Source organism: Theropithecus gelada, chromosome 15, assembly GCF_003255815.1.
Source record: "Theropithecus gelada isolate Dixy chromosome 15, Tgel_1.0, whole genome shotgun sequence".
In the NCBI taxonomy this organism is placed as follows: domain Eukaryota; kingdom Metazoa; phylum Chordata; class Mammalia; order Primates; family Cercopithecidae; genus Theropithecus; species Theropithecus gelada.
The window spans coordinates 26,763,022-26,786,659 of record NC_037683.1 but is presented as its reverse complement, the minus strand read 5'-3'; the positions used below and the strand labels follow the sequence as shown (position 1 = coordinate 26,786,659).

General features: G+C 50.0%; 1 protein-coding gene across 4 annotated transcripts in view; it reads right to left on the bottom strand.

The window, feature by feature from the left end:
* The window catches only part of AKNA (AT-hook transcription factor), a 61,401-nt gene that overhangs the window by 3,742 nt on the left and 34,021 nt on the right, over window positions 1-23,638 (bottom strand). For all 4 annotated transcript variants that reach the window (XM_025359029.1, XM_025359030.1, XM_025359031.1 and 1 more), the window contains 14 exons: window positions 21,808-21,935; window positions 21,105-21,312; window positions 19,350-19,516; window positions 19,051-19,248; window positions 17,676-17,922; window positions 16,621-16,727; window positions 15,691-15,902; window positions 11,016-11,178; window positions 7,902-8,078; window positions 6,854-6,969; window positions 6,051-6,197; window positions 3,955-4,050; window positions 2,277-2,393; window positions 1,802-1,994 (listed from right to left, as the gene is read on the bottom strand). In XM_025359029.1, coding sequence (XP_025214814.1) covers window positions 1,802-1,994; window positions 2,277-2,393; window positions 3,955-4,050; window positions 6,051-6,197; window positions 6,854-6,969; window positions 7,902-8,078; window positions 11,016-11,178; window positions 15,691-15,902; window positions 16,621-16,727; window positions 17,676-17,922; window positions 19,051-19,248; window positions 19,350-19,516; window positions 21,105-21,312; window positions 21,808-21,935 — 2,276 coding nt within the window. The remainder of the gene's footprint in view (window positions 1-1,801; window positions 1,995-2,276; window positions 2,394-3,954; window positions 4,051-6,050; window positions 6,198-6,853; window positions 6,970-7,901; window positions 8,079-11,015; window positions 11,179-15,690; window positions 15,903-16,620; window positions 16,728-17,675; window positions 17,923-19,050; window positions 19,249-19,349; window positions 19,517-21,104; window positions 21,313-21,807; window positions 21,936-23,638) is intronic.

The window sequence follows — 23,638 nt, the reverse complement described above, 5'->3', positions numbered from 1 at the left end:
TCTCATCTTTGCTGGAGCGGAAGATTCCTTAACGACTTGCACAGACTCAGCTGAGAGGGCAGCAAGAAAGCAAATTTACAGACCGGGCGCGGTGGCTCACACTTGTAATGCCAGTGCTTTGGGAGGCCAAGGCGGGCAGATCACCTGAGGCCAGGAGGTCAAGACCAGCCTGGCCAACATGGTGAAAACCAGTCTCTACCAAAAATACCAAAAAAATTAGCCGGGTGTGGTGGCGCACTCCTGTAGTCCCAGCTACTTGAGACGGGGAGGCATGAGAATAGCTTGAATCTCGGAGGTGGGGGTTGTAGTGAGCCGAGATGGCGCCACTGCACTCCAGCCTGGTTGACAAAGCCAGACCCTGCCTCAGAAAATACATACAAATAAAGAATTTTTTAAAGCACATTTATAGGCCTGGTTCCCGAATAGAGGACCAGGGTTGGATGGTGCCTTGCGCCCCTGCTCCACCGAGCACCAGCCCTCACAGCGACTCAGGCCCTCACTGCCCACACACCCAGGCTTCTGGCAACACAGCCACTGAAGATACCCAGTCCCAATTGACTCATTTCACAGCAGGGGAAGCAGGCAGAGAAGTAGCTGCTGACAGCTGAGACGAGACAGGTTTCCTACTTCTGGGGACTGGGCTTTTGTGCCCTGCACACTCCTATCATGTTGAACTCACTTTTACTCCTTTTTCTTCCTACTAGTGACAACACTGAGCAACAGCAACATTCTCTGTGATGGCGAAGCTACTGTTTGCTCAGCAGTGAGCACGTGCCCACACGGCACCATAAACTCCACATACATCTCATTGGGTTCCTGCCATGTGCCACACTTTATCCTCACGCACAGGATTAAGTACGTGGTTGAGACTCTTCCCCCATTGAACAGATGGGGAAGCTGAGGCTCTGAGAGGAAGTTCGTTTGCCAAGGCCACAGTACTACTAGGGGGTAGATGGGACTCCACCGTAGCTCTGGCCAACTCCAAACCCACGGCACTTCTGTCTTAGCTGCCCTGCCTCTCCTGGCTTGACTGATGTTATACCCAGAATCTGTGCAAAAAGTCCTATAATATACCCGATCAGGACTCCTCAAAGAAGTCCAGGTCATCAAAAACAAGAACGTCTGAGAAACTGTCACAGCCGAGGGGAGCCTAAGGAGGCATGACAATCGCACCCCGTGTGGGATCATGGATGGGATTCAGGAATAGAGAAAGGACTTTGGAGGAAAACGGCCTGAAGAAACTATGGACCTCAGTTACCAGCAATGTGTGGACATTGCTTCACTGATGTGGCCAGTGTGCCAGATTAACGTAAGATATTCATAATAGGGGAAACTGTGTGTGCGGGAGTGAGGAGGATCGTGGGAATCTCTCTCGACTATCTGCTCTATTTCCCTATAAATCTAAAACTGTCCTAAAAAATAAAGTCTATATTTTTAAGAACCCCAGTGCTCATCACTTACTTGCTGAGAAAACCCATAAGGAAAATGGAAGATGGTTAGGATTCTCAGTCTCCACAAAGTTATAAGCTCCCAGAGGGCAGGGCCCTCTTGCTAGCCCCCTTCACTGCTGGGTCCCAGGGCCGAGCACTCTCCTTGGTACGTGGGTTTGTTGAGTGTCTATATGAGTGTTGGCTTTATTGAGTGACTACATGAGTGCTGGGCTCCTACTGCAAGTTATCCACGCAGGGATAAAACACAGGAGGAGTACACTGCATCTCAGCTGCCCCACACAGATCTGAATGCTAACATATTCAGTGATCTATACAAACAGGCTGGGAAAGTCAGAATGAAAGGCTCTTACACAGCGGCAGGTGGATAAGGCATGATGGGAACCGAGGAGACGTAGGCAAAGGCCGGAGGGGCTGGTGCTGGGGGTGCTGTCGCCAGATACCACAGTCCGGGGGGCGGGCGTGGCGACGACCCCGCCTGCTTGCTCCTCTGCTTGGGGCTGGGAGTTGAAGGTGCTTTTCTCCTCTTGGTGGCCTTCTCTGCCCCTATCAGGGAGGGAACAGCACAGAGACAGAGTCTGACCACTTGGGCAGATCCAGCCATGGATGGAGGGTCCACCCAGCCCTTCCCCTATGAGAGCTGGACAGGCCCTACCCTGTAAGACTCCATGCTGGGCAGGTCTCTCTTTGGGAAACAAATCCTCTGCCCCCATTGCTCTGTCCCAGACTGGGAGAACAGCTGCCCCAGTTAAACTCACGCAGGTCTAACAACCCTGGTCAAGGAGAGCTGAGGGCCTGGCTAAGACAAGAAGTAGTGTTTGTCCCTACCAGAGGTGGCTGAGCCTGGACCATCTGCCTCTGGGGGAGAACCAACTCGACCACACAGGGGACACTGAAGGGTATCAGCGGGAGGCGGTCCCAGTGGGTCCCCTGTGGCAGCACCACCTAGAAGAGGAGGAAGAGATGTCAGGGGAGGATTACGTCTAAATCATCAGATCGGGAGCCCCCACACGGGGCCTTCTGCAGCACTGAGCTCTCCTCGGGACCCACTGCAGAGGGGACAAGCCACCTCCGTCTGGGTGATGACACTGACAACAACCACGACAGTGAGAGCAAGCATTTAATGAGCCAGGCCCACTGCTAAGAGCTTCCTGCATTATTTTATCAAATCCAACAAGCCACTGGGCTAGCCACTGTCCTCACTCCCCTACTTTACAGATGGGGAAATTAAGGCTCCAAGACGTCAAGTAATTTGCCAAGGCCTCAGAGCTGGGAAGCAGTGGTCCTTGGATCCTAAGCCCGGGCTCTCCCAAATGCAGCCCACCCCACACCCCCCACCCACAGTGAAACAGACCCATTCTCCACGACAGAGTGACCCAGAACAGTCCCCCAGGGAACCAGGGGGGGTCAGTAGAGGCAAAAGGAGAGTGGGCGCCATTGTTCTCTTCCCACTCAGATCCCCAATGCCACACCTGGGTGAGTTCCAGGGCTGGTGTGTTCCTCTTTCGGGCCTCAGCTCAACCACCACTCCCTCTGGGAAGCCCTCCCACCCACCCAGGCAGAGTCAGGCAGCCCCCAGCCCCACTCGTGTCCCTTACCCCAGCTCTGGTCACTCTGCTTTGTCATGTGTTCCTTGGGGACAGGGCCCAGGGCCACATAAGGGTAAGTGATGTGTGAATGAATGAATGAATGCATGAACGGAGAGGCCTGTCAGGACTCTAACACTAGCATAGGCAGAGCATAGCAGTGAAGAGGTGGGACTCTGGAGTCACAAAGGCCTGGGTTCAAATCCTGTTTCTACCACTTGTAAGCTGTGTGCCCTTGGGCAAGTTACTTAATCTCTCTGCGCCTTGGTGTCCTTGCCTATAAAATGGATGTAACAGTACTACAGTACTTAGTTCATAGAACTGCGAGGATTAATGTATGCAAAACCCTTAACATGATACCCTCTATACAGAGGGACTTAATAAATAGCTCATTATCATCAGTTATTATCATCACAATTGCTTGAAAAGTCCTAGAGACCATCTCTTCCAATCCTTTGATTATAGATGTGGTGATTGAGGCACAGAGAAGTCAAGGAACTGGCCTAAAGTCACACAGCAAGTAAGTGGCAGAACTGGGACTAGAACCCATTGCCTGGATTCTCGGACCGCTGCTCTCTCTGCCACTCCTCCCTGTGGGTTTGGGGGAAAGTATGAGGGGTGAAGGGAGGATGGAGGGAAGAATAAGATATAATCACTGATGCCAGGTCCCCTGCTGCCTGGAGCCCACCTATCAGGACCCTTCGGGAACTTCTTAAATCAAGGAGGGTGGCTTCAGGTAGCAGCACCTGGAGCAACAGATGTAATGGCAGGACACCCAGAAAAATCCTCTCCGCTGGTCTGTCCCTATAACCCACTGCTAAGTTCAGGGCAGGCCAGATCTTGTCAAGTACACACTCCCCTGGGGGCAAGACGCTGCAGCCATGGCTGCCTGGGCCAGTTTTCCAGGTACCATTCCTTACCCACATCCTGGGTCCTAATGGGCCGGCAGTGGGGACAGGAGACTGTGCCATTGCCTTTTGGGACCGCCTTAGAGGACTGAACATGGTATTCGTGGCCTGGGGAAAGAAACCAGAACTGTCAGTATCAGCCCTCTGGATGGACGCAAAATTGAGGAGGATTCTGGAGTAACGATCTCCTCTTCCTCCAGATGGTTTTAATAGTCTCTGTCTTTCTCTCTCACGTGTGCACATGTTGAGTGTGCACACACACGTGTAAAATATGTACCTATATAAGTATGACACACACACACACCTATACGTCATCGTACATTTTTGTGTCTGTTTACTGTAAGCTTTTTCCAGACTCCTACTCTGTTTCATCTCAGATCCTAGAACCAGCTGACATCCAGTAGCAACCAACACACCCAGGCTAAGTCAGGATTTGAAAGCAGGCCAGGAAGAAATGATAAGCAAAGCAACAATAAGAAATGAACAAGTGATGCTATTCCCTACATCCTGACTTGCTGGTTTGGATCTGAATGGCTCAGGCACCGGGTCAGTAGCATTTTCTCCCCATGCTCTGAGTGGCTGTAACATGGGGATAAACATAGCGCCCATTTCACAGGCTTGTTGGGAGGACTGAATGGGGCCATATCCGTGTCGTGCTCTGCCCAGTGCCTGGCAGATGTAAAGCACTTGATGTTATTAGAAAGCTGGACGGACTGTGGCTTCCTCACTCATCCCTGAGTTTCTTCTGGGTGACACCTGCAGCCACTGTGGAGAGGTCTCATCATCTCATTTCCCTCCTGTGCTGTTCTGGCTTTGTGTGTGTGGCACTGAGGTGATTGCTCTTATTTTCCCAATGCAACAGATGAGGAATCTGAGGGTCAGAGAGGCTCAGAGCCATTTTCTGAGAGACTGACTTCACAGTCTTTGATCTTGACTTCTACACTCTCTTCCTCTCATTGTGTTGGAAGCATTTCTCCAGGTTGAGCTCACTTTTAAGGGTTGAGATTACTTTTAAAGGCTGCACAAAACCTCATCCAATGATATCATCTCTTTCCTTTTGCTAGGAAGTCACAGAGAGATTGGGCAGTGAGCTTGGAGGTGCTCCTGCTACTCTCACTTCTAACTCCTTGGCCTCTGTCGACTCCCTCATTACGCTCCATGGAGCAGACATGTGCCTCTGGCCTCTTGCCTTGTCCCCAGAATCTGAGGTCAGCAGCCCTCCCTCCTCTGCAAGGTGTCTGTGAGAGACACTGCCTTTACTATAATTACCTACTGGTTATTATCTTCTCTGCTACACAGTCAGATTCATGAAGGTGAGAACCATATATATATATATATTTATTTATTTTTCAGATGGAGTCTCACTGTCACCCAGGCTGGAGTGCAGTGGCACAATCTCAGCTCACTGCAACCTCTGCCTCCTGGGTTCAAGCGATTCTTGTGCCTCAGCCTCCCAAATAGCTGGGATTACAGGCACATGCCACCACACCTAGCTACTTTTTTTGTGTTTTTAGTAGAAACGGGGTTTCGTCACATTGGCCAGGCTGGTCTTGAACTACTGATCTCAGGTGATCCTCCCACCTCGGCCTCCCAAAGTGCTGGGATTAGCGGTGCGAGCCACCACGCCTGATCTATATTTTTTTGTTAATGTTAAGCACTTGAAATGCTACCATGTGTCATCTCAAGTCTTTACTCTGTGCCAGGTCCTACTTCCTGAGACACAGGGACCCTGTGGAAATGAGAACCTGAAGGAAGCCAGGTGCAAATGGCACATCCAATTCAGTGTCCACCCTATATGCTCGGAGCCAGAAAAGAGCAGGTGATCAGAATCTCTAGGATTGACCAGCTGAACAGGCTTCCCAGAACCCAGCATGGGCCCTGGCAAAGGGGAGACATCAGAAAGTGCTTGCTGAATGAATGGATGAATGAATGAATGAACAAGTGCACCGAGATTCATGGAGGCAATGCTCCCTGGTTTTCATCTCACGGAACAAATAGAAAATGATATGTGAATGGCCCACTGGGTATATGGAAAAGGCTTCTCATAACAGAGGAGACCCCCCTGACGCCAGGGGCTGCACCTATCCCGGCCCTCCCTCCTGACCTACCTGTGTACTGGCCCCGGAAGGTGACCCTGTCTGGCCATCCAGCACTGCCCACCCCTCTCTTTCCATCCCGAGCTGCCTGTGGACTGTCCTTGGTGGTCTTGTTCTTCTCAGAGAACAGTGGCGGGGAGGGCAGCTCAGATTCTGAACCTGAGGCGGAAAAAGTGGGGCATCAGAGGGGGCAAGGGGTGGGGTCACACAGCTCAAGGAGTGGGTATACCATGAGTTTAGGCTCTGGGGCAGATGCCTGGGTTTTAATCCCCAATTTCCCCCTTAGGAGTAACAGCTGGCATTTCCAGAACCCTGCTCCCTGCCAAGCGCTAGTCTAGACACTGTGTGTGCCATGTTGGGCATCTTCACAGCAATCCCACGAGGTGGACACTGTTATAACTACATGGTGAGCTGTCCCTTTAACTGCTCAGAGCAGGTAAACAACTCGGCCAAGGACAAGTGGAGGGGAGCTCGGTTGATCCCGGCTACTGACTCCAGAGCCCTGATCCTTTAGCACGTCCCCTGCGCTCACTGGGCTTCAGCACCCTTATCTGTGAAATGTGGATAATATGACCATCTTGCAGTGGAGGTTAAGCAAGATGGCAGCTACAAAGTCCTTACAGACACCCTACACACAGTAGGTGTGCAGGACATTAGAAGTGCACTGTGCTGCATAGCACCGTAATATCCTAAAACAGATGCACAAAAACCCTTCTCCAAGTTTCCTTGAATGCTGTTGCTGTGGTCCCTGACCACTGAGCCAATACACTCAGACTGCGGCCTCCAGAAATCAGCCTTGGCAGGTGGTCACTTACTCAGGGACAGTCGGGGCACCTCCCGAGGCACTGAGGAAGATCGGGCTCGCTGTCTTCCTGCAGGGACAATCTGCTCTTCACCTCTAGGCTCACCAGGCAATCTCTCTGTGGATTTACTAGCAAAAGGAAAGAGAGATGATGTCATTGGATGTGGTTTTGTGTGGCCTTCAAAGGTGATTTGTGAGAAGCTCAACCTGGAGAAATGCTTCTGACACGATGGGAGGAAGAGAGTAAAGAAGTCTGAAGTCAGTTTCACAGAAAATGGCTCTGAGCCTCTCTGACTCTCAGTTTCCTCATCTGTCAAGTGGGGATAATAAGAGCAATTACCTCAGAGGGTTATAAAAAGATAAATGAGAAAATGTTCAGATAAAACCCTTCATCAAGTGCCCTCCCATAGAAACACTCAAAAGAAGCCAGCTGATTTTATGTCATTGTCATAAATGAACCAACACTGAATTAGTGGGTGAGAGGGTAGGCATCCTGGCAATATTCTAACTCTTTGATTGGGTGGTGGGTCCAGGGATATTCATTGTATTATTCTTTATTATTATTATTATTATTTTGAGACAGAGTCTCTCTCTGTTGCCTAGGCTGCAGTGAGGTGGCATGATCTCAGCTCACTGCAACCTCCGTCTCCCGGGTTCAAGTAATTCTTCTACCTCAGCCTCCTGAGTAGCTGGGATTATGGGCACGCACCACCACGCCCGGCTAATTTTTGTATTTTTAGTAGAGATGGGGTTTCACCATGTTGGTCAGGCTGGTCTCGAACTCCTGAACTCGTGATCTGCCCGCCTCGGCCTCCCAAAGTGCTGGGATTACAGGCGTGAGCCATCGCGCCCGGCCTATTCTTTATTATTAACATAAAGGTTTATATTCTTTTGTGCATCAAATACTGCACAGTGAACAAATTCTATAGTGAATGAATGAATGAGTGAGAGAGGGATGTGGCAGTGCCTGAGTCCATATGTCTGGGGAGAGCCAGAGGCTAGCCAAGACTATCCTCTGTAACTGCCACCAGGACAGAGGTGAGAGTTTTGAGGTCACCCACCTGCCATAATGGGACCCCCAGGTGGCTGGGGAGTCCGCTGGTCGGCCGCGGGTCCGGGCGGGGCGGTCAAAGACAGACGCTGGGCATGTTGGGCTGCCCTGGGGTGGCCGGTGCAGGCTGTCCTCCAGCCGCAGACGGAGCCGGGACACCTCTTCTTGCAGCTCACGGATGGCCTGGCTGGGGTTGAAGTGGAGACAGAAACAAAGAACAGAGGCATGAGGAACAGAGTTGCAGCCACCCCAGAGTATGCCAGGATGTGGCAGCCTTTGTCCCTTCCCAGCAGGCACACTCTGCTGTCAAATGATTCTAGAACTTTCCTGTGCAACACTTTTCTTGCTACACAACTTGACACCTTTCTGAGTTCATGTCCCTGTGCATTCAGTGAACAAAACAGAACCCTTCTTTGAAGTTTCCCCTTCCTAACACACAGAGTCTGAGTAGCTGCTCAAAACACCAGTGACAAATTCTCAAGATGGAGATGAGGATGCAGCATAGAGAGGGCCTTAGCTACAGTTCCGCCATAAAATACCAACCTTCACTCTCTGTCCAGGCCCAGCTCCTCTCCCTACCACCGGGCAAGCCCATCTCTCCAGACCTGGCAGAAGACGCTTGTCCACCGTCTCCCCATACAGACATTGAGCTGCCAGCAGACAAGAAGGAAGCAGGCTTCCTGTCTTATAACCCCTGAGGCCCTGCACCTCGTGGGCACTCAGGAAACAGTATTGCAGTGGATCTGGGCTTTGAGACAGAGCAGAATAAAGCGCTCTGTGTGGAGAGCGGACAGGGCGACACCTTGATGCTTCCTAGCACCACCTGAACCAAGAGGGCTGACTGAGGCAGCTGGAAGCTGTCTGCAAGGCTGTCTGCAAGGCTGAAGTAAATCCTGGTGAAACCCCCGATGTAGTCCAACCTCCAGCCACCAGCATTGAGAGAGTAAATCCTGTTTGGGTTTCTCTGCAATCAGTCCTTGCATCTCCAGGGTCTCGTTTTGTGGGCATTGCCGGCACTGCAGCAGACAATTCCACCCAGACACCCCTCCCCACAAGACCCCCTCAACCACAGAGCAGCGTTAGAGCCTGGGCTCAGCAAGGCCACCCTCCAGGCTGATGCAGCCTCAACATCTATTCCTTGGTCTGGCTTCCGGGGTGGGAATTCCCATCGGGGCCATTCTTGCCTGGTGGCCCCTAGACTTGTGGGTGAGTGTCTCCTGGTGCCGCCTCCAGCAGACATGAGCGCTTAGACGAGTGTGTCAGAAGCAGTGGAGGCCTCTTCCTGGCTGTGCCCCAGCGCTGAGTGTGTGTGTCTGAGGGCAGCGGGTTCCCTTGGTAATCCCCAGGGAGACGCTTGCTGGTGTTTCTGAGGCAAAGCCATGAGGGCAAGGGTGGGCGGTGGCTACCGGAGAGTGACATCTCCCCTCCCCCAGTTAACTCCTGAAAGGGAGAGCTCTGGCTCCCAGTCAGAAGGCACTAAATACTTACAAGGCCAGGGGCGTGAGTCAACCACTTGGGTATCTCAGTCTCCCTGATGTAACTCTTTAGTTTCTTACTGGCACTTAACATTCATCTTTCTCTGCAAAGTTACTCCCCTGTCTCTGCACATGGCATCAGCATCCACCTGACTGGCCAGACAGAAATCTGAGTCACTCCAGACCCTCTCCTTCCCTGAACACCCCTGAAGCTACTCAGTTACCAAGTCTCATGGGCCCAACTTCCAAAATACCTCTTTCCAAAGGAATCCCTTCTTCCCCCTCTGTAGGGGCCCTCCCCGAGAACCCAGGCCCCATCATCTCCTCCTGGATGAGGCAGCCTTCTCAGCAGTCTCTTGGCCTCTGTTCTCACCCTGCTGGTGGCCAGAGAACCCTAAAACATAAACCTGCCTAGGCTACGTCCCTGCTTGAAATCCCCTTCCCTGTCCTCTCAGCCTTTGTGCACTCACGGAACATGCAGTGAACGTCTCCCCTTATCCACGGCCTTCAGGCCCTGCAGGATCTCCCATAGGTCTCTCCTATCTACCCCTCTCTTCCTTTACTGCTCAACACCCCACCCCCTCACACTAGAGGATCTGGCCGACTGTTTAGCAACTCCAAGGTGATGGGCACTCTCTCACCTCTAGGGCTTTGCACATGCCATTCCCTCCGCTGAAGATACTCTTCTACCTCTCTTCCTTCTGATGTCTGCTGAGATACCACTTCCTCCCGGAAGCCCTCTCTGAAGCCTCTAACTGGACTAGACGCTCCTTCCCTATGCTCCCACAGTCCTTTAGTCCTCTGCCATCATCATACTTATCACAATGGGGGGGCACCACTGCCTGTTTCTTTGTATGTTCATCTTACAAGATGGTAAGCCTTACGAGGCCTAGGATAGAGTCTAGTCCACTATTGTATTCCCAAGTCCTGGCATACCCTACAGAAACAAGCCTCTAATTCCTCCACTGATGTCAGAGGAGTCTGCAGGGGTAGACTTACTAAACTCAGACAAGGAAGCCAAATGCCAGCAGCTGGATACAACTTTGCATGTAGGCAACATGACAGCCTCATGACTGTTCGAGCCAAAGAAGCCTTGGCTGGGCCACCGCCGAGCAGTCTCCCCAGCGCATCCCGGGACAGACATCCCCTCCAGCAAGGGCATGTGAGGGATCATTGGCCAAAAGCAACTAAGGGGAGATGTGAGAGAACTGACCAAGCGATTTTACTATTTCTGTTCAGCCAAGGAAGTGGAACTTTCTTAGTAGAAAAATGCACACGAACCAGAAAAAAAAAAGAAAAGAAAAACTCAGAAGGCAGTAGCTTCTTGGTCCATACAATCAATGGGCAAATTGCAGAAAAGATACCCCTGGAAAGGACAGGCTTGTCTTGGAAGGGAGATGATAGGGAGAGAGGGGAGAAGTTGCAGCACCAGAAAGGTGAATCTTTAGGTCATTTTCCACTGGCTGGAGAAGTGTCCTCGATGTCTGGATCAATGAGGTCTCACAGAAACGCTGGGAGCTGGGAGCCTGGTCCCACCACCACTACCTATGTGAGCTGGGCAGGTCTCCACCTCCACCCCCTAACACATCGCATCATGCTCCCATCTGTATGACGAGCTTGAATTCCCAGGATCCAAGTGTCTAACTTACTCTCGCCCTGCCCTGGTGAGCAGGAAGTTGGGGATGGTCTCTGTTGGTCCACGGGGCAGAGGGGCAGTGGCAGTGGCGGGGGTTGGGGGTGGGCTGATTGTCTTGCTGGGAAGGAGCTGTTCAGAAATCCGTTTGTGCCCCTCAAACTCTGAGCCAGGAACCGCTAGGGAGGCAGAGAGAGAACCCAAAGTGAGTTTAAGCAGAGAGAACTTCCAAGCTCATACCTGTGCAGGTGGAATGATGGAAGCAAAGAGACGGTGCCCAGTTCAAGGTCACAAAGGAAGCTCCTGATGAGGCCAGTGACCCACACTGACCTCCAAACCAGATCTAGATTTTGCTGGGAGTGTGGGGTGCTGAGCTAGGCCTGCCCCGCTGTTTCTAACCAGAACCCCTCCTCCCACCCACCATGACACCATCCAAGTCTTCAGGAACTTCCTCTGCAAAGAATTAACCGCTTCTTCACTTGGTTCGCCCAAGACTTGATCACCTTCTCACCGTGTTGTTGTGGGGCTGGCTTCAGAGCCTCCTCTGAAATTACAGTCACCTCTTCCCATGTATGCATGTTTCTGGGGAGAGCATTAATAACTTTTAATGAATCTCCCGAAGGGATGGGTGGCCAAAGGTTAAAAACCACTAATCCAGCCCCTGCATTAAAAGCAATGAATGGCCAGACACGGTGGCTCATGCCTGTAATCCCAGCACTCTAGAAGGCTGAGATGGGAGGATTGCTTGAGCCCAGAAGTTCGAGTCTAGCCTAGGTAATACAGAAAGACCCCATCTTTGCAAAAAAAATTATATATATAAAAAAATTAGCTGGATGTGGAGGTACATCCCCTTGGACCCAGCTACTTGGGAAGCTGAAGCAGGAGGATCACTTGAGCCGGGGAGGTCAAGGCTGCAGCGAGCCATGATGGGGCCACTGCACTGCAGCCTGGGTGACAGAGCAAGACCCTGTCTCAAAAACAATAAATAAATAAATAAAAAATAAAAGCATTGAAACCCTTGGAATACTACTCAGCAATATATAAAGGAGCTAAATATTAATACACAAAATAATCTAGATAAATCTCCAGAGAATTATGCCGAGTAAAAAGCCAATCCCAAAAGGTTACATAGTATATGATTCTATTTATAGAATATTCTTGAAATGATAAAATTATAGAAATGGAGAACAGATTAGTGCTTACCAGGGGTTAAGGACAGGCTGGGGGCAGGAGGGAAGTGAGTATGCCTATGAAAGGGCAGCATGAGGCTCCTTGTGGTGATGGAACGTTCTGTATCTTGACTGCATCAGTGTCAATATCTGGCTGTGACACTATACTTTGCAAGATATTATCACTGGGGGAAACTGAGTAAAGGCACATGGGATCTCTGTGTATTATTTCTTATAACTGCATGTGAATCTGCAATTATCTCCAAATAAAAAGTTTAACTAAAGGCCGGGCGTGGTGGTTCACACCTATAATTCTAGCACTTTGGGAGGCTGAGGTGGGCGGATCACTTGAGGTCAGGAGTTCGAGACCAGCCTGGCCAACATGGTGAAACCCTGTCTCTACTAAAAATACAAAAATTAGCTGGACGTGGTGGCACACACCTGTAGTCCCAGCTACTCAGGAGGCTGAGGCTGGAGAATCACTCGAATCTGAGAGGAGGAGGTTGCAGTGAGCTGAGATTGCACCACTACACACCAGCCTGGGGAACATAGTAAGACTCCGTCTCAAAAAAAAAAAAAAAAGTTTAATTAAAAATGTTTTTAAAATAATGAACCAGCTGGGCGTGGTTGCTCATGCCTGTAATCCCAACACTTTGGGAGGCCGAGGCGGGCAGATCACAAAGTCAGGAGTTCAAGACCAGCCTAACACGGTGAAACCGCATCTCCACTAAAAATACAAAAATTAGCCAGGCGTGGTGGTGCACACCTGTAATCCCAGCTTCTCAGGATGCTGAGGCAGGAGAATCTCTTGAACCCAGGAGGTGGACGTTGCAGTGAGCAGAGATTGCACCACTGCACTCTAGCCTGGACAACAGAGTGAGACTCTGTCTCAAAAAAAAAAAAAAAAAAAAAAAGATGAACCTTTTAGGTAAAGCTAATCTGAGGTGTCAGAAGTCAGAACAGTGGTTATGTTTGGGGAGCAGGTAGTGACTGAAGGGGGCTTCACTGGGATTCTGGGGTTCAGATCATGTTGAGTTTCTTGGTCTCTGTTCACCTTGTAAAACCTCATCAATTTAAGTTCTTTTTGGTGTTTTTTAATTTCAGTAAATAATTCATGTGTATTTCTAAAAGTCAAAAACTGAATCACATATAGATTTTATAGACATGGAAAGTGTTCATAACACAATTTAGTGAAAAAAGGAGGTTGCCAAATATTCACATATAAAATTATCTCATTTTTTGTTTTTTTTGTGTGTTTTTTGAGACAGAGTTTCACTCTTCCGCTCAGGCTGAAGTGAAGTGGCACAATCTCAGCTCACTGCAACCTTCACCCCTGGGTTCAAGCCATTGTCCTGCCTCAGCCTCCTGAGTAGCTGGGATTATAGGTGCCCGCCACCACGCCTGGCTAATTTTTGTTTTAGTGGAGATGGGGTTTTGCCATGTTGGCCAGGCTGGTCTCAAACTCCTGACCTCAGGTGATTCACCCGCCTCAGCCTCCCAAAGTGTTAGGATTACAGGCATGAGCCACCGTGCCTGGCCTCGTTTCTGATTTAAGTATAGTCATGCATCACTTAATGTCGGGTATAAGTTCAGAGAAACACATTTCTAGTCCGTTTCGCCATGTCACAAACATCATAGATTACCCACACCTACTACATATGTGGGGTAGATGGAATAGCCCATTACTTCCAGGCTACGAACCTCTACAACATTGCCTGCTGAATACTGTAGGTAACTGTAATACAATGGTATTTGTGTATCTAAACATAGAAAAGAGACCATAAAAACATGGTATAAAAGATTTTTTAAATGGTGCATCTGTAAAGGGTCCTTACCATGAATGGAGATCACAGGACTGGAAGCTGTTCTGGGTGAGTCAGTGAGTGAGTGGGGAGTGAATGTGAAGGCCTAGGGCATTACTGTACACTGCTGTAGATTTTACAAACACCATATTCTTAGGCTAAATTTACATTTATAAAAAAGTTTTTCTTCAATAATTAATCAAGTTTAACTTACAGTAACATTTTTACTTTATAAGTTTTTGAATGGTTTTTAACCTTTTGACTATTTCGTTATAACATTTAACTTAAAAATACATTGTAAAGTACAAAAATATTTTCTTGATATCCTTATAAGCTTTTTTCTATTTTTAACTTTTTTTAAAAAAACTTTTCTGTTAGAAACTAAGACACACACATACACACACACACGTACTAGCCTAGGCCTACACAGGGGCAGGGTCATCAATATCCGTGTCTTCTATCTCCACGTCTTGTTCTTCAGGGGCAATAATAGCACTGTCATGTGTGATAACAATGCCTTCTTCTGGAATACCTCCCGAAGGACTACCTGAGGCTGTTTAATAGTTAACATTTTTAAAATAAGTAGAAGAAATATACTCTAAAATAATGATAAAAAGTATAGTAAATACATAATCCAATAACAGAGTCATTAGTTATCAAGTATTATGTACTGTACATAATGGTAGGTTTTGTACTGTACTTTTTTTTTTTTTTTTTAAGGCAGAGTCTTGCTCTGTCACCCAGGCTGGTGTGTTGTGGTGGTGCGATCTCGGCTCACTGAAACCTCTGCCTCGGCCTCCCAGGTTCAAGCGATTCCCATGCCTCAGCCTCCTGAGTAGCTGGGCTTACAGGTGTTAAGCCACCACACTCGGCTAATTTTTGTATTTTTAATAGAGACAGGGTTTCATCATGTTGGCCACAGGTGACCCTGGCCTTAAGTGATCCTCCCACCTTGGCCTCCCCAAGTGCTGAGATTAAGGCATGAGCCACCATGCCCGGCCTGTACTGTACTTTTTTTTTGAGACAGAGTCTCACTCTGTTGCCCAGGCTGGAGTGCAATGGTTTGATCTCAGCTCACTGCAACCTCCACCTCCTGGGTTCAAGCAATTCTCCTGCCTCAGCCTCCCGAGTTGCTGGGATTACAGGCATCCACCACCACGCCTGGCTAACTTTTTGTATTTTTAGTAGAGATGGGGTTTCACCATGTTGGCCAGGCTGGTCTCGAACTCCGGACCTCAGGTGATCCGCCCGCCTCGGCCTCCCAAAGTGCTGGGATTACAGGCAGGAGCCGCCGCGCCTGGCCGGTACTGTACTTTGATATGACCAGCAGCGCGGTAGGTTTGTTTCCACCAGCATCGCCGCAAACGTGTGTGAAGTGTTGCCCTGCAATGACTGCAACATCACTACCAAAGGAATTTTTCAGCTCCATGGAAATCTTATGGGACCACTGCCATGCATGCTGTCTGTCACTGAACAAAACGTGTAAATAACACACATTTACATCGGCACAGAGAACAGCTCACAGGTTCTACACCAAAACATCAGCGCTGATGGTTTCCAGAGTATTTTTTTTTTGTTCCCTTTTGTCCACCTTATCTGTAATTTCAAATTTCAGTACAATGAACCTGGCTAATATGTCATATCCTAAAGGGTTCTGCAAGTTTTTCTATTTGATTTTTCAATCCATGCAGTTCTGTCCAAGCCAGACTCCTGCACTCACCCATCTCGGCTGCCAATGTCCGCTCCAGGCTGAAGTTGGGTGCCCTCTGCCGGAGAGGCCCACTTGGGCTGGAGAGGTGCCTCTGTGCTCGGCTCCGGGGTGTGCTGGGCTCTGTCGCTCTTCTGGGGATCAGAGAACCCCTGGCCTTGGGGTAGGAAGCTCCCTCCCTGGGCACAGATGCAGCGAAGGGCGGGGCTAATGTTCCTGCTGTGCTGGGGGACCGTGGAGGAAGGGACACACGGAGGTCACACAGAGTGAGACACTCAGGCGGCGGCATCTGAGGCTCTCCACACGCTAACCCAATAAGCTCCCACCCTCTGCGACTTTGCATCTCGGGTGGTACAATATTTCCAAGGACACACACACATTAGATATCCACTTCTTTATAAACTGTACACCGGCCAACCCAATATGCAAAATAATAAATCTCAATTTCTATGCAGAATACATAAAGAGAAATAGGATTTCTAATCCTTCCTTTGCATGCATCCTTGGGTTGCCATGTGGGCCTCCTGAAGGGCCCGCACCCAGCTTTGGAGGCTCCATCCCTCCAACCTTCAACCCTGTCTCCTCCGCCTTCTCCCTTCCCTTTGGGTTCCATGTAGCCACCCTGAGTGCCCTTTGTCCTTGTCTTCTGTTCACCTCACAGTGCCCTCCCTGTAGTTTTTATTCATTCACCCATTCATTTGTTCAACAAAAATGAATTTCCCAGTCTGTCACTAATTAGTTGTGTGAGGATGGACTAGTCACTCCCCTCTCTGAAGCTCTGTTTCCTCTGTCAATAACATAGGAACAAGAAATTGGGGATGAAATGAGTCCCTATGAATGGACAGACCATCCTCTCTTATTCTGGGCCATCACAGGCACTGCGATTCCCAGGCTGTCCCAGGAATGTGGCACTGACAGGACAATGGTGGGATCCCAGGATACCTGATGTGGGAGAGCCGGTGCTCTGGAGTCTGGGTGAGGGGTGAAACTCTGCTTGTTTCTGAGCCAACAAAGCCACTGTCTGTCTCCGGGGATGCCATCCAGGGCTCCTGAAAGAGGCAGTATCCCTTTATGTCTGAGGAATGTGTCCAAGGCACACTGGGAAGCCCTTCCCAAATCCTAGCCTGGGCCTCACCTCCCAGAGGCTCACACCCCAGGGATGCTGGCCTGGCTCCCAACAGCCAGGCCCAGGAGTGAGGGCTCTCAGGCCCTCAGGCCTCAGCACAAGAATCTGGCTACCAGCAGGGACTCTGCACCCCAGGAGGACCCTGAGCAAGTCCTGCCTCCCTGAGGAGTGGCAGCCAGAGCCCTTGGGAGAGACACGGCCGTGGACAAGGACTAGCAAGGGGAGAGGGAGAAAGTCATATTTCCAGTGTCTCCTGGCTCAGGCCTGGAATACTATGGTCTTATCTGAGTGGAAATGCTCAGGCCCAAGGCATTGGAAAAACGAAATCATCAAATATGTACATACAGGTCCTACCCACTGGGTTTAACACATGGCACAAAGAACACAGAGCAACACAGGTGCCTGCCCTCGCTGAGTTCATGTCTAGTGCAGAGAATCCTGACCATGGGCTCATTAGGACTAGAGAAGCATGTGTGTGTGTGTGTGTTTGCACGCAAGTGCACAGGCATGCATATATATGCATTATTCTGTGACAGTCACACTTCCACAGTGGTCTGTGACCTTGCAGCAGTGATGTCTGCTCTAAAGGGCATAGAACTAGACTCTCCAGATGTGATGGGCAGGCTCAGAGAAGTATAAGCAATGGGTTCCAAGCTCTCAGAGGAGGAACAAGAGCTCTGGAAGAGGGACAGGTTTGGGGGGTGACACTGGGCATAAGTCCTGCATGTCAGGTGGGATTTTGGCTGGCAGGGACAGGAGCAGCAGGTATTCCAAGAAGGAATAGCACAAGGAAAGATCCAGAAGCAGAAAGTTGAGAAGACCCAGCAATGACCCTGAGGTTCTGGGCCCATTCCCCCATGCGGAGACTTACCTCCAGGTGGGGCCCACAACCTTGGTGCAAAGGCTTCTGTGGAAGGCGCTCAGAGATGCCGCTTCCCTCCAGGCTGGTCATACTACTTTGGTGGGACGCTGCGGACTTGGTGCCTGGAGGGTGGGGTGGCATGCCAGGGCCTGGAGGGGCTGCCTCAGCCTTGCCCAGGCCTGACATGTGCCCGTCTCTAGCCAGGGATGTCTGGAAACCTGGTGGCTTCACAGATAGCATCTGCTCCGTGGCCTCCCTGGCATGGGAAGAGAAGACCTTCCTTGAGCTCTGCCGGGCAGCCCTGACACAGGGGTTGGCCTGTCCTGGGAGCCAAGCAGCCCAGGGCACAGGCTCTGGAGTCAGACATCCCTGGCTGTCCAGCCTGGTTCTGCCACTTTCTAGCTGTACGACCTAGGGCAAGGTACTTCCCCTCTCTCAACCTCACTTTTCAACTGGAAAATGTGGATGCCAACAAAACCCACCCAACACACCAAAGAGGAAATGCTAAAGCAGCAATTCCCAGACTTAAGGAGTTCGCATACCACCCTCCCTATTTCAGGCATTTCCATAAACTTCCATCTACTCCCAAGATTTTAGATCACTATTCAAAACAGAAGATGCGACAAACAGAAACTAACTCTGAGGATAAATACAAGAAACCTGAATGTTATCATATACTAGATAGATCCATTTGCCTGCCAAAGGCTCTAGGCCTGAGGCCTGCTTATGCGCTCTCACGCTCTCTCTCTCTCTTTTTCCACAGAAGTTCAAGAGAGGCATTAAAGACACCACAGCACTAACTGAGACTTTCTCTTTGGCATCATTAGAAGGTCAGAGAGAAAAAGAGAAGGATATTCTTTTTTCTTGTTTTTTTTTTGAGACAGGATCTTGCACTGTCACCCAGGCTGGAGTGCAGTGGCCCGATCTCAGCTCACTGCAATCTCTGCCTCCTGGGCTCAAGAGATCCACCTGCTTCAGCCTCCCAAATAGCTAGGGATATAGGTGTGTACCGACATGCCTGGCTAATTTTTGTATTTTTTGTAGAGATGGGGCTTTGCCATTTTGCTCAGGCTAGTCTTGAACTCCTGGGCTCAAGTGATCCACCTGCCTTGGCCTCCCTCAATGCTGGGATTAAAGGCATGAACCACTGTGCCCAGCTGAGAATAATATTCTTTAATGCTGCATGTGTCCTACTGAAAATCATGTCCCACACTACCCGAAATCATTTCAAGGGCTATCAGTGGTATACATTGCACACTTGAAGAGGCAGGACAGGCAAGCCATGTCTAAACTGTGAAGTGCTGTCTTATTCACTCTGACAGTGATCACCCCTGTGGTTTTAGGGTGGAACCAAACATTCTGCAGGAAAGGCTCAGTGACTTACTCCAGGGGAGCCCCATGACTTTTCTCAGCCTGCACCAGGTGCTGCTTTGGGAGGACCCTGGTGGCCTCTGCTTTCCCTGGAGCTGCAGCCACCCCATCAACTTCTAGGGAGTCACCTCCCCTCTCCTCCTCCTCCTCCTCTCCTTCTTTCTCCTCCTCCATTCTCATGGCTTCCGGGAGAGATTTCACACTGAGGTACCTGCAGGAGAACACACAGAGGGGCATGATCTCTGCCCAGTGGGGGACAGCCAAGATCCAGCTGCTAGCCAGACACCCCGGTCAGGTCCAGGTGGCACTCACCGCTCCATGAGGCCATGGTACACTTGTTCCATCTGCAGCTCCTTGTGCCTGAGTCGGGCCAGGGGGTCCTGTGGCCTGTCCTCCACCTCACTGTTGCCAGAGCTCACCTCCACATTTATGTGCAATGGGCGGGGGCCAGCGCTGGCAGCGGCAGTGGTGGTAGCAGGCTGGGGTCAGAAAGATGAAAGGACAGAGATTCAGCAGATACTTAAATACCACTTTTAAGCACCTGCCTCCTGCCAGGCTCGTGCTGGGGGCTGAGGGGTAAGAAGCACATTAGACTCACTAAGCCCACCACCCTTTTATGCATGTGTAAACTACAGAGACTGGGCTGTGTGGTCTTCGATACTGGCTGCCATGAATAGAGCACCTACTGTGTGCCAGGCACCATACAGATATCAGGTCACAACAATCCCACCAGTACCTGAGATTATTACAAACCATTTTACAGACAGGTAGCTAAAGCTCAAATGATTTGCCCAAAGTCAACAGAAACCAGAAGCAGAGTTGAGATTTGAATCTAGATTTCCTGCCAGAGTTAACTCTTCTGACCCCCATCCATGCCAGTAGGGCCACCCCAGCCCCCTGCAATACCTTCACTGCAGGAACACAAGGGTCCTTCAAGATAACGTACTCAGGTTTTCTCCCCATTCTTGTACGTAGTGGCACCTGGTAGAGTTTTCCTACCCTCTAGGCCAGAGCACAGCATAAGATTTTCCCCAAACCATGGGGCCAGCATGACTTCAGCTGTCAGGGATGTCCTACCAGCGTCCCACCCTACCCAGCATGCCAGGCCCTCTTTCCTGCTCCCATCCTCAACAGACAAGTCTTTGCAGCACAGGCAACAGGAGTTGGGAGGCATAGAGACCCCACCACTGTCATCTGTGTGAATGCACTATACTCAATTTGCTCATCTTCAAAACGGAGACAGTGATTGCCTCTCAAGGGGTCATAGTGTGGGCCAGAGAGCCTTCTACAAAGCCCCTTTCGTGTAAGGCTCTTGTCTAGGCTTCACCCCATCATCCGTGCAGTACTACAGGCTAGAAACCTGGAGCCATCCGTGTCTTCCTTCCCTCTCACGGCCACTCCAAGTCCACTCAAACATACCTTCCCAACCTCTCTCAAGTCCACACATGCTTCCCCATTTGCCCTGCCACCTCCTCATCCTCAGACTGGCCTACCCACAAGTCATCTTATGTCATCCCCTGCCACAAAATCCAGCAGAGTTGAAGGCCATGCTCTCTATGTGACCCACAAGCCCCTATGTCATGGGGCTCCTGCCTGCCTCTCCAGCCACATCTCAGACTATTTTTCCCTTCTCTTCCCATACTCCAGCAACAGGGCCTTTGTACAGGCTGTTTCCCCCACTGGATAGGTTTTCTCTTTGTCTCTAGTAATTCCTACTTAGCCTCAGGTCTCATTTAAACATGACCTCTTCAGGGAAAGTTTCTCTGACGTCCTCCTCAAACTCAGTCATGTTACTCCTCCTACTCTCACAGAACCCCATAATTCTCCTTCAGTGCACTGATCAAAATTACAACTAAATCACTGTAACCAGTTCAACTCTACAGAAAACTCTGTGAAGGTAGAGGCCACCTTCCCTGCCACCTCCCATCCCACTGAATCCCTACCATGTGTCATGGGTCCTGGCATATGGCACACACTTCATAAATATGAAATATGTACTGAAGAAATGAATTAATGAAGAAATGAATGCACAAGGGAACAGCCCAATATGGTTGAGCCAAGAGGTACCTCAGGGCAGGAGGTCTTGATGGCTGGCATGGGGGCTTGTCTGGAAGGAGCAGGCAGATGCGTTGGCTGGTGGAGGCAGGGCAGGGCTGGGGTCCTGTCCAGAGCTGAGTCTGACCCGGGCGGCTCAGGCTCTTGCTGGGTCTGGTCTATGTGTTCCTTCAGCTCTTCCAGGCAACTTCCCAGACGGTATATCTCTGCCTCCAGCTCCCTGGAATGCAGAAACATCAGCACCAGGAGCCCAAGATGGTAGCCACATCAGGCAGGTCCAGGAGCAGAGTGTCAGAGCAGAGACTCCAGGGGATGCCCCCTTAGGGTCCATTTAATATCAGCCTTTAGATGATGGTGAGAACTCAAAATAAGCAAGATGAAAGAAGGTTCCACTGGGAATCAGGAGGCCTCAGCCCAAGTTCCCTCTGCCTTCCACAGGCTGTGGGACCTTACAGAAATCCCACCCCCATCTAGCCTCAGTTTCCCCATTAACCAATAAGTGTTTCAAGGCATCTTCTCAGTAAGTGGGTTCAAAGGGACTCAAATCTCAGCTTTTCATCGTGCCACCATTTGGATGTGTATATTAATTAGGATAAGATTTCTCTCTATTCTCTTGTGTACAAATTATAAGGACAAAGTGCCTTCCTCCTGGAGACTGAGGGACCCCAGGGGCCCATCCCATCTGTCCTTCCAGGCCTTCCACCCCAGCAGGTACCTGCCAGGATCAAATCTTCCAGGTGTCCCCTTGGAGCCAGCAAGCGGCTGGGCAGGGTGTTGCTTCCGGCAGGCCTTCAGGTACTCCTCCTCTAGGGCCGCGTGGGCAGCCTTCAGCCGCTGGAAGCCCTGAAACCAGACCAGGCCAGGAAGACTTCAATGCTCAGCCCCTGTGGGGCCTGTCCCTGCAGACACAGTGGATGAGACAGTTTGCGGGAGGCCATGGGATGCACCTGGGCCCTTGGGTTCATGCAAGATACAGGCTGAGGTTGAGATCTCTGGAGGCTGCCTGCCCCGGAGAGCGGCCGTGGTCCAGCTCTCTGCTATCAGGCTGGCACAACAGAGACACAACTTAGAGCCTTGGCACCGGCTTCAGAGGGCACCAGCCCTTCCTGCATAGACTTACAAGGACCCCAATGTATCACAAACTGTCATAGCTGTCACAGTGTCAAATATACTCTCACCGTATCTCCATAAGGACCCTCTACTTGAGAGACTCTGGATCCTCATTCTTGATTTGCAAAACTGTGGGTTTCAGAAAATTAGCCACTCTTTTCCCAAATCCTTATAGGCTATCAACACAGATAATGTTATCATCACCATTACATTATTGAGAATATTTACTGAGCATTGAGACTCTGGGCTAAAGCACTTTGCATTTATTTAATCTTCAATATAATCATAATGAGGGGTGATTTATCATCTTCATTTAAAAACGATGAAACTGAGGCACAGGGATGTCATTTAAGTTGGTGAAGGTCATGGAGTGAGTGAGTTGTAGAGACAGGATGTGGGCCCAGGCCCTCTGGCCCCAGAGCCCATGGTCCTAGCAATTCTGCTAGGCTCCCATAGTAAACATAATCACGGGCAATACATGGCTAAAGCTGCGGCAACTGGGGTTGGTATCACTGTCTTACTACCTTCTGCATCCCACTCAACTCTGAGGACAGACTGAGGCCAAGGACAACCTAGAACCCATTCCCTGGTCACATCTAACCTTCCGACAGCTCTCAACTTCCCTGCGTATGGGGGAATTAGAACAGAGAGCAAACAAATGAATGGTTTTAGTTTACAAGGTCCTTGGTCATCCACTGCATGATATTACATGATACACATCACGTATTTTGTGATTGGAAAGTGTACGTGACATCATGTAACCACACAGGAAAATACTCCCGCCATAACATTTTTTTAGAAACTAGGTGTGTTGCATTTGCCTCTCCAGACCTTCTCTGAGCTCCTCTCCCACCCTGCTCTGTGCTTTGAGCATCAGGGCTGTCTACCTGCTGGCTTCTGGTTGGGTCTGTCTAGTGGGAGGGACCTATCAGAGATCACAGGGTGGGAAGAGAGAGACTAGAGAGTGGGTACAGCTCCCGGCTAATGCTACTACCTGGGGATTCCCCAGTCTTTGCTTGGTCCCCTGATGCTGTCCACACCTTTGCTGACAGTTCTTTCCTCTGATGCCTACACTCCCAGACTTGAGAGCTCCACCTGTTCCTTACTGGGACCCTGGCTGATGCAGCAAGAATCTAAATTGTATTTATGACTGCAGTTATCTAAAACTCCAAATTCCAAAGGAAATACACCAATAAGGAATCTATAAAGGGTCTCTCCCCCAGCCCCCACTTTTTTTTAACCTAGTTTCCAAACGTTTGGCAACCATTTTGTAATTTTTTTTAAAAGGCAATAAAAAAGAAAAGGCCTTTTTCTGCTTGCTGAGAGGCAGGGTAATTTGTGGAAAGTAGTGCAGGGCAGTGATTATGACCCTGGATTTGAAAGGGAGACAGACCTGGCTCCAGGCTCTGCTATCTACTAGCTGTGTGGTCTTTGAG